Source organism: Punctularia strigosozonata, assembly GCF_000264995.1.
Source record: "Punctularia strigosozonata HHB-11173 SS5 unplaced genomic scaffold PUNSTscaffold_6, whole genome shotgun sequence".
Taxonomy (NCBI): domain Eukaryota; kingdom Fungi; phylum Basidiomycota; class Agaricomycetes; order Corticiales; family Punctulariaceae; genus Punctularia; species Punctularia strigosozonata.
In genome coordinates, this window is record NW_006767438.1 from 1,888,045 (window position 1) to 1,898,739 (window position 10,695).

The 10,695-nt window shown below is 53.4% G+C and overlaps 3 protein-coding genes across 3 annotated transcripts; 2 read left to right on the plus strand and 1 right to left on the minus strand.

The window, feature by feature from the left end:
- Window positions 1–12: 12 nt before the first annotated feature.
- Window positions 13–1,237, minus strand: PUNSTDRAFT_44675 (uncharacterized protein; the record flags this gene model as incomplete). Its single annotated transcript, XM_007383933.1, has 4 exons — window positions 13–464; window positions 536–763; window positions 796–1,096; window positions 1,145–1,237. 4 exons carry the CDS (start codon window positions 1,235–1,237, stop codon window positions 13–15), a joined length of 1,074 nt encoding a protein of 357 aa, XP_007383995.1.
- A 1,706-nt stretch (window positions 1,238–2,943) lies between these two features.
- PUNSTDRAFT_134455 (uncharacterized protein) lies at window positions 2,944–4,558 on the plus strand (the record flags this gene model as incomplete). The annotated part of the gene is made up of 3 exons (XM_007383934.1): window positions 2,944–3,017; window positions 3,071–3,101; window positions 3,158–4,558. The coding sequence occupies 3 exons, from the start codon at window positions 2,944–2,946 to the stop codon at window positions 4,556–4,558; spliced, it is 1,506 nt and encodes a 501-aa protein (XP_007383996.1).
- A 711-nt stretch (window positions 4,559–5,269) lies between these two features.
- Window positions 5,270–7,171, plus strand: PUNSTDRAFT_52572 (uncharacterized protein). The gene is made up of 4 exons (XM_007383935.1): window positions 5,270–5,689; window positions 5,776–6,212; window positions 6,356–6,542; window positions 6,696–7,171. The coding sequence occupies exons 1-4, from the start codon at window positions 5,520–5,522 to the stop codon at window positions 6,787–6,789; spliced, it is 888 nt and encodes a 295-aa protein (XP_007383997.1). The 5' UTR covers window positions 5,270–5,519; the 3' UTR covers window positions 6,790–7,171.
- Window positions 7,172–10,695: the final 3,524 nt, after the last annotated feature.

Consider the following 10,695-nt stretch of genomic DNA (forward strand, 5'->3'; position numbering starts at 1 on the left):
CGCGGGGTTCCTTTATTCTCTCTCAGAAGCGACGTAAGGAACGGCCTCCATTTCCAGTTCCTTGTCAGCGTTTCTCTTGCTGGGATCAAAACGTGTCCCCTTGTGAACGTTCTCGATGTAAAGGTTCACGCCCTTTAGCGGGGAAAAGTAGTCCATGGCGATCCTCTCCAGTATGTGCGGTATATCCACGTAGTTCCAGTCGATATTGACGGTGAGATCTCGGAGATGTCGAAAATGGGGGCGCACGAAGTGATCGCTGGCTACATCACAGACGTCTTCGAACCAAGCATAAGCGCTGGAACGGACGTTGAGCTCCAGTGTTAGGCTCAAACGGAAACGTCGGTTTGAATCGACTTGCGCGAGTGAGAGGGACAGGCAGTCGAGGATTGCAGGAGTAGGCGAGAGAAAAACCAGCGTCGCTTGGAAGGTTTCGATGAATGGTATGCTATGAAGGTCCAATTGCCCTGCGATGTCGTCAAACGTAAGACAAGGTCACGCATAGCGTACTGTTCTATACAAGTGCTAGAACACTTACAAGCATCCGCATTGATATTTTCAATATTCACTTCGACGTGTCGTAGGAAGCACAGGTGGCCAAGGAGTGTGTTCACGACCATGAAATGCTCGAGATCGTGTAGTATTCCCACCTCCAGCCCGTCGAGGTTGAAGAGATCTTTTGCCGAGGCACTAGCTACCTCGTCAGAGGGATCTTGTGATGTCACAATTTCGAGAGGATGTCCATCCCAGCGGAGGGTATATACGCCTCAAGGCAAAGACGGCGAAGGTTGGGCATACCCCTGAGTAGAGACCAGAGCCCGACACTCGACATGGAGGATGCAAAGAGGTCGAGAGTTTCCAAGCGAGGAAAGCTCCGGAGCATGTCGCACCAGCGCTGTGCTTCCTCAGCAGAGCAGCAGTGAAGAAGATCCACGGCCAAGTAGCCCAGGTTCGGGAGGTCAAAGCGTGCGAGGCGCCGAAGCGCGTGCGCGTGGAGGTCCACCCGTTTTATATGTCTTCCCAGTCGCGGTGACGATGCGAGCACCGCTCCTAGCCGGTCCACATCTTCCTTCGACATGGTGTCTATCGCGTCGACGGTCTGTGGAAAGAGATGGAACTGACTTGCAGAGACCCATTGACGACATACCAACGAGCAAGCCCGCAGCGCAGCGACATCGTCATGAAGGTGGTCGATGATGTTGTCACAAATCTCTGCAGGAAGACAAGGAGCGCGGCGCATTGTGGTCGTGGTAGAGTTTCATAATGACGTGGCAGTGTGCCAGGGTGCTCTCTTACGTACATTCGCTGGGCGTGTTGAGACGGTTCACGCAGTGGTGTGTTGCTCACTTTCGAACTATCATTGAATATGGCCCAAGAATGATTATCTGCGTACGTGCGACATCTATCTCAACGGGCCCGTGATCATGTTGAGGCGAAAATGTACGAAATCCTATGATGCCATGCATCCCGGTGATGTTGACAGCGCGATCTCACCTGTGTGCCAATACCAACGCTGGGATTTCGGAACGCGTCGTCAGTGGTGGAAATTTCTCGTGGACCTCACGCTATAGAATTACGATCGTCGCATTCCAAAAGCAACAGCTCTTCGAAGTAATGCCTTGTTTCTGGCTCTTGCTGGCGAGCAGTATGTATGAAGGCATTTCCGGTAGAGACTTCGTGCGCCTGTCCTGCCGGTTATATGTATCCCATAAGAATATGATGAGTGGCTCCTGTCTAGGTAAAGGAAAGAGAAAGTAACAGATACATGAGCAAGTATACCGGCACGCGAGCAGCACCGCCATGTTACCTTTTCGGGCGTGTGAATTACCCCTTTAGGCAGTCGTCTGCGCATGCCCCCCGGTGCACCCCCTGTATCGAGTCCTGCAGGATCAATTCTCGTCCGACTACCCTCAATCTGCTGTCAATCCCTAATCGCTGCTTAATTCTACCAATTCCACACCGTACGCCTGTCTCTAACGATCTGAATCGCCACCAATGTCTAGATCATTCACCTCAAACACAAGATCAGGGCGAAAAAACGCCGACCGTAAAACTTTCTGTTCCTAATTTCTATTTCTTGTTCCGAGATTTTCACCGCTCCGTGCAGCCTCTAGCCTGATCTGGAGAATCCCAGAACAATGTCATCTCTCAAATTCTCTCCCCTCTTTATTTTCGTCTCTTTGTCATTTCGGACTTACCTACCGCTTGTCGGCCGTAGACGCCTCATTGTGATAGGTATGAAATAGGCTTAGAATGCCTTAAGAATGCATCTCATTTTCTCCGAAGTCGATAGGTAAAGATCTCAAATTCCTAAGTGTGAATTGTGTGATTATCGCCATATCACTTCCTCAACACTTCGACACAATTAGCGCGCTTACCCAGGACGGATTCAAGGTCTCTGGACTACGAAAATACGATATCTAGGCGTCCCGAGTCGACGCCACTCTGCGGCAATTCCATCTGTCGCCCGGTCGAGCATTCCCACGCGCCTGAATCCGACATTCCTCTTGCGAATCAAGTACTATTGGGTTACAGGCTTAGATAAATTGATTTTACTATCCAAGGTCCTCACTCAGTTCACCCGGTCACTACCTGACCCAACGTTTGGCCCGGAAAATCGGGGGTATTTATTATCTACATTACACGACACGCGTACGTCGCCGAGAATATAGCTAAAGGTTCTTCGCGCATTCCAAGGCTCCGAAAGGCAAAGAAAGAGATACCCGATAGGCTTCCTTGAAATTATGGCGTTTTGACATCCTGAAGATGACGCATCAATAGGTGCTACACAATACTCAGAGTGTGGAACAATAAATATCCCTCACCTGCTCTCGTCGGTATAGACGTCTGGACAATGCAATACTTGCTCGTGCCACTGGCTAACAAATAAAACAGATGTGTGGCAAAATATTACGCCGCCTATATAAGTGAAGATAGCCCTCACGTATGTCAATCATCAAGAAACTCGTTTCCTTACTCCTTCCAGCCTTCGTGCACGCTGCCCTCCCAGACTACTGTGCGTTATCGGTGATTGTGGAGTCTCCGCGACCCGATCTCTTCTTTCAGAATATAGAAGAATCTTCTTCCGTCTCTTGTCAAAGATGGTGAGCTTATATATATGTCTGTCTAACTGGGAAGAACTGACACTACCGAACATTAGGACACCAAGGCCATCGAACTCGACTTCAAGGCTTTGGACCTTGCTGAAGCTCGTACTATCTTGAACACATCTTCGCCGAGCAATCTATCTGTCGACGTCCCAGAACTGAAGGATAGTCAGGACATCAATACGCGGTTGGGGATTATCAAGATTCTTCACCCGTACGCCAGCAGCATCACTTCGTTGAAGTGGGCGTACTCGAGCCCTCGAGACTGTGATGCCCTGCGCATCTTTCTACGCCGGCCCTTTCCGCTTTTACAGTCGCTGATCATACAAGATTGCCGGCCAAGCACACTTAACGGAAACCCATTGGTCCCAGAACTGCCTGTTGACGACGGTTCTCCTCAGGTCGACATTCCGAAGCATCATCTCGGTCTCGAGGGGATCCCTATAGATATCACCCAGCTGCGTGTTGACGACATCGGCAGCTGCTCTTTACAGGGACTGTTCCCTTCGTTGGACCAACAATCGATGCCTCGCCTACGATATCTGTGTCTATTCGCGCATTCTCGTTCCCCGTACCGCGATACAGAGCCACATCCTATACCGGAACGCGAAATCGTGGTCGGATCACTTTGTCAACTGAAGATACACGGGCTCCACTGGTCACGGCCCGCAGGAATCTTGGCACGCCTGGCACTTCCGGAATCTTGCAAGCTCGATATAGTCACGCATACCACCGTGGACACGAGCAATTCGTTGCATGTGGCCCTCGAAGCGCTGCTAAGCCAGATCCAGCCTCGGCACATATCGTCGTTGTGGCGCACTAGTACTGGCCCGGAGCTTTCGATCGCCATGGACGCCTGGTACATAACGATCAGTGACAGTGCTGATGTCGAGACCGAAGCTTCGAGTCCGCCGTGGACGTGGCGAGTGCATATCAGCACGACTCGGTCGGATAGGGCTCGCAACCTGTATCTCGAACGCGCGATCCTTAGAGTTATCGCGGAGTCTGGCCTCATCATTACCCGTGCTAACGATCGTCTCGCGGTGAGAAAACTCGACCTTGCGGTACAGACGAGGGACCTAAGATCATGGAGAAATGCCTTGCGAACCTATTTTCCGTGCCTCACAGAATTGAAGACGACCGGGACGCCTCGGCTATCCAGCGACGACGGCTCTGAAGGGCGGCTTCTTCCGCTGTACGCAGCCCTCATCTACCTACCTACCAAGGACGGCGGCGGCATCGTTTGTCCTCAGCTACACCATCTTACCGTGAACAGCTGCACGACTCAAGATATAGGCCGGGTGACGACGATAGTGCTCTCGAGAGGTCGAGCCGGGTTCAAATTGACGCTGGTAGGACATCCCGATTTGGACGTCGCCGGAGAAGGTATCGGTCCGTTGAAGGATCTCGTAGGGAACGGGATCTGCGTTAAAATAGAAAATAAGCATTCGTAGCAACCCTACAGCTGTGGCTTAGCGTTATGCAGTGATAGGACAAGTTCCTGATTGTGGATCTATACAAGGCGGGCGAGGGGGAAAATCTTGTGCGCATCTTGCGAAAAGGCTTCTTACAACGTGGGTGACTACAGGATATTCCTCGTAGCGATCAATTGGCCAATCGATCCGCCGTATGCACGGCTATGAAGAATCGGCATTGGCGAGGATATTTCTTTCGTCACAATGGCATAGTCCATTGCTAGGTGGTAATCGTGAATACGTAACGATAGCTGGTGTGGAATTGAATGCTGGCCCTACGGCCAATATCAAAGGACCGAGCTGGAGTGTCCGACCTTGCTCGCTGCGGCCGCCCCAACCTCCCCGCAAACGTCTTACCCCTCGCCCAAAACATCCGAACCGCCGTCTCAAGCCCGTACCAAGAGGATCGCAACATCCAATAAGCCGAACAAGTCGCACCTCTAAACCCGCTCCCATCGTGGCTCGAACGCGCACGTTCCGTGCTTTGCCTCCGCTTTGAGCCAGTGAGCTCGCCATCGCGATCAGATTGGATGGCCGAGTGTGGTCGCCAAGAGCGCGCGAGCCAACCACAGGCCGGAGTTAGACCGGGCGTTCCCATCTCCCGTCCCCCGTCCCCCGCCCGAATCTTTTATATATGTACCCAACGCCGCCGCAGCGATGTTTCCTCTCCCGCTTCACCCGCTTTCTGCTCGCCACCGCCGTCCGTCGCGTCTCGACGGAGCGTCCACGACCGAACCCGACGACGACAAAGACGTAGAGGATAGTTCCTGGGACTCACCGGCGGCTCTCATCGGGCCTCCGCTTTATCCTATCTCTCAAGAGAACGGAGAAGTTTTTCGGAGCTCCATACGAGACCAACACGGACGGAGCGTGACGTCGAGCCCGATCGCCCCTCTCTCGCACCTTTCTCTATCCCGCCCGCCCTTTGCCACCGCCCGCGATGAGCACCGCGCTCCCCGCGCCCGCGTCGTCCAAGACGTCCAGCACATCCTACGAACAACGACATGGCCGCTTCACCGTCGCCGGCGCCAAAGCCTACCTCTCGGAGAACGTCAACCCCGATCTATCGACGTACCCGCTCGCCGCGTACTGCTTCATGACCGGCTACATGTGCGTTTTTTTCCCCCAATGTTTCTTCTTCTTCTTTTTTTTCGTAAACTGACGACGGATTTCGTTGGTTGTCCCTTCCTCGTTAGCGACATCCTCTCCTTCTCCGCCATCTTCCTCTGGTGCGGGTTCCAAACCGGCAACTCGGCCCAGCTCGCCATCGCCCTCGCCCGGCTCTTCCAAACCCAGCCCGACGGGTCGCACGACACCTCCTTCCGCCTGCCCGACCGCTTCGCGCTCTGCTCGCTGCTCTCCTTCGTCGCCGGCGCCTTCGTCGGGCGCGTCGGCGACAAGATGGGCGCGAAGACGCGCGGGTGGCTCGCGCTCGGCACGGCGCTGCAGGCGCTCATGACGATGGCGGCCAGCGTCGCGATCTGGAAGAGCGGGCAGCTGAGCATCAGCAACGAGCGCGATCTGCCGGCGTGGAGCGACGTGGACGCGTTCGTGTGCGTCGCGTTCATGAGCGCCAGCCTCGGCTTGCAGGGCATCATGGGCAAGCGCGTCAACACCCAGTTCGCCACCACCAGTTGCGTTTTGCTCGGTTCTCCTCTCTCCTCCTCCTCCTCCTACCTCCTTCCTCTCTCCTCTCCTTCCATTCCTCCCCTCCTCTCCCTTCGCACTTTTGAAACCTCCGACGCTGAACGCTGAACGCTGACCCCGATCACGCAGTCGTGCTGACCACCGTCTGGTGCGAGCTCATGGCCGACCCGAAGCTGTTCCAGTTCCGGTGCATGGTCATCACCCGCGACCACAAGCTCTTCGCCGTCTTCGCCCTCTTCCTCGGCGCCTTCGTCGGCCGCGCCATCCTCCAGTCCACCTCCGCCGCCGTCACCCTCGGCATCGGCACCGGCATCCGGTTCGTTATCGCCTACCCCCTCCCTTTCTCCCCTTTCTTTCATCCTTCATCCTTCATCCTTCATCCTTCATCCTTCATCCTTCTTCTTCTTCTTCTTCTTCTTCTTCTTCTTCTCGTGGAAGCGTTCGGCTGCTCACGATTTAGAATTGTTAGGTTGCTCATCGCGCTCAGCTGGCTCTTCGTCCCCGCCAAAACGGCCCCGACCAAGACCGACGGCGCCAAACCCGGCAGCAAAGCCGGCGCATAAAACAGGAAGGCCGATCTACACACATACGTTACATACTATACTTTACGACTCGGGAACAAAAGAACGTCGCTACACGGTTGGACCGAAGATTTTGGCGCGGGCCGGGGTTAGAGGGGCGGCGCTGGTGCGGGTCGGTCGGGGTTCCGCTTGACGATCGGGTCCGATATGGATACGGGTGCGATGCGGACGCAGGAAGGGAAGGGAGGTTATAGACATTCGATAGACCGGCTTCCGCGGTGTGGGCGGAGAAGCTGCCTCTTCGAGCATCTTGGCTAACGGTTTGTTTTTTCATCGGGGGTCATGACATGTATAGAAAGCATACGATCAGTGGGATAGTGACGCATCAATAGACTCTGGAGCCGGTATGTACTTTCCGGTAGCCCGCAAGGTGGTCAGGTTCGGGGAAGCATCGCTTTAGATACGAGAGCCACTCTGCCGAGTTCGAGACCCCCCATGCTAACGCGTGAGCACCTCGGTCGCATCGGCATCCGGAAGACATCCAGATTTTTCGAGGGCGTCCAGGACAGATTGCATATATCGACATGCACACAGTACGTCCATCTGCGGTCTTCTGCCATATCATCGACGGTAACGCAATCCATCACATCGACATCAAATTCGCTCATAGAGATGGAGAACTCCCGATGAGGACACCGGAATGTTCTGTACCACGGCCTGTCCGGCGACCGCAGTTCGGAAAGGACCTGGGCCAACGGGGGTGCCATACGAAGAGGCATGTATCGCGAGCTTGCAGGACTGTGGGATGATCAGATGCTCCAGAACATAGAAGCGGTGTTCGCTGATGCTCATATCCATCAGTGAAGCGAGCGAGACCCGTCGCGCCGGCCTGGGGATAAACTGAGTGTTGCTGAATGAAACCTCCCGACCGCAAAGTTGGCCGCACAAATGGAGGCGCTGCAAACGAGCCGCGGGTGCTTGAGCCCTTCGTTGCATTGCAGCCTGTCCTAGTACGGCACCTCGGAAAGTCTGTGATGATCTCACAACTTTGGCTGGTGCTCACTTCGTCTCGCCGGCATCTCGCTGGCAGAGTGTAGGCTTGACCAAAACATTTGAGACGCCGGTAGACGTATATGTAGCATTCTGGCTATCTACTAGGAAAATTTTGGACAATTTCAAGGTGATTTGAGAGAGATATAACCCTAATGCAACCCGCATTGCATTTGCACAGTATACTCGGATGCACTGTGTGTGCCAAGCCGCACGTATTGGCATGCGGTGCGGCAACCGGTTGTTCCATTATCGGGACCGCGCCGGAAATATACCTCCTCGGAGTGGGATAGCAACAGAAGTAATTCACACGTGTCCGCGCTTCGCCAACCTCTGACCGAGTACCTACCTCGTAACGAACTTGGGGTAAATACACCGCACCAAGGTGCGCGCCGAATCCGACTCCTAATTTCTTGTTGTATTGAATGTGACATAAAAATACTAGCAGCTCCTGCCAGGCGTGGAATAAGTAGCTCAAGGTGGCCGGTGTGAGTACCAAGATCCAGTGGAAATGCCATTATAGCCTACTGACATGGATTTTCCAAGCTTGCAGGCGGCCAGCAGGGGCAAGGCGCTCGACTCCATCACCATCATTGCTGGTCTATCTCTGATGAGGCGGTCCAACAAAAGAGCTCCATCAATTATTTTTACCTGCCGTAAGTATGGCTCCCATATTGGTCCGAGGAACTCGCTCAGGTCGTCCGTACATCTGTATACAGACATCCGTCATACTTTTTTGAGCCAAAAAAGGCTGTTTCATGCTGCGCTGCATTGGCCGCGGAAGATTCCCTCAGGGGACAGACACACTGAGGTGACTGCGTATCCTTTTCCGGCCTGCTATCTTAGTCTGGGTCTTCCTGTGCACTATATGCACTCTTTGATCCTGTCTTTCTTGGTTGATTCTCTATGGAGCGTACCACGCGTGTTTGCGGCTGTTGAGATTCGTTTCAACGATCATTCTGCTCATGCAGCTCTCTCTTCCGTCTGGAGGCGGTCCATACACATCTGGTTCCATTGTGGGCAGTGCGAATCTACCCTCTTGCGGTATGCGGATTGCTGAGAATATTCCCCTCTGCAACAAAGCGGACGCTACCATAGCATTTATAGAACCTGTTATTGAATTTAAGAATTGATTTATTGATCTTGTGTGATGAGGTTGTATTGTCATGAAATAGGTCATCTCGGTTCCCAATTTTGTCGTGCACCACCGCTCATTCTCACGAAAGGCCTTTCCATAGATTATGTATAAAGGCTGCTTCATCACGCAATTTCTCTGTCCCTTCCCTGGTGAGATGTCACCGGATCCCCTCTCAAACACGCTACTGGCTGACGGTGAGCTCGTCTCCTTCCGTACGGACTGATTTTGCTCACCAACAGTGGCGAAGAATCTGGCGGCGACACGTCTGGTGTAGACTTCGTTGATGTGGTGGCCGCATTGTCTCTTCCCACCCCAAAGCACATCTGTGAATGCGCGTCCGGTGGGAGTTCTTTGTACGTTACTCCATTGAAGAGCTGGAATCGACCCATTCTTTGACAGTTCCCCTTACTCCGCTTGCTACGCTGTATGCAGAGGGTCAACGGCTCCTCAACCAGTTTCTCGAATATAGTGATCTCGAAGCGGCGGAGAAGTGCATTGGGATATACAAGAACCTTCTCGCTGAAGAGACTGCCAAACAATCATCGCGCAATCCAAAATATCAGGACCATCGCGAACCAGGGAGCTTGTCGGGTCACAGGCATCACATACTTGTTATGCTTGCCCAAATCCTTCAGGAACGGTATCTTTACCTCTTCAATCAGGGTGATAGTAAGGGAGATCTGGAATCCGCCGTGATGCACGGTCAAGAGGCTTATTCACTCTGTCAGTCAGAGGACACAGCATGTCCGACCGTGCTAGTGTTTTATGGCAATATCCTCGACATCAGCGCCGACGCAGATAGCAATTCTTTGAATCGGGAGTTAGCACGATCACTATGCCGAAGAGCCATCCCGTTGCTTTCTCTCGGACACCCACTCCTCGCAGATGCTGTCCATATCATGGCGTGGACTGCTCTCCGGAAACACGAATCAGCCGGCTCTACTGAGGATATTCACGAGGCAGTGAAGCTACAGCGGCAAGCAATCGTAACGCTGGATCCCCAAAGCAACCATAGGCACCGGCATTTACGCTGGATGAACTCCTGTTTGTATATTCGGTTCTTGGCCTTGGGAGATCGTCACGATCATCTGAGAAAAATCCCATGACTATACAGCACTACATAGTCCAATATAGCATCCATAGTTCCATAGCAATGTCAATTTGTATGGTTGCTATGGATCTGCCTGCAGTTGCTATAGAGGTACCTGCCAGTGCTATAAAGTGCTATGGGTGCTATAGATCACACTGCCATGACTATATAGCACAGAGCCAATGCTATGGGCACTACAGACACTATGGCAATTTGGTAGTCATCATATGCTCAGTAAATGCCATGATTAATCAGACAAAAAACTAAAATGTTTGATTTTGAAAGAAAATATTTGGATTGCATAATAATTGTATACAATATTACATGACTAGCGCTACATTACATTACTAGTGCTACTGGCCAGCTTACGTAAGCATATAATACAAACAAATTTCTACATAGGTGGAGGCGGGGGCGGGGCCAGAGGCGGAGGCAACGCCGAGCCTGACCGCGTTGGCGGCTCGGGCTCGGTGCTGTCGAAGGGGGGCGGGAGGCGAGAGGCCGAGCCTGACCGCGTCAGCGGCTGGGGCTCGGGGCTGTCGGAGGCACGCGCGGGGGTGGGAGGCGAGGCCGAGCCCGACCGCGTTGGCGGCTCAGGCTCGGGGCTGGTCGAAAGGCGGCGGGAAGCGGGGAGGTGACGCCGAGCCCGACCGCGTTGGCGGCTCGGGCT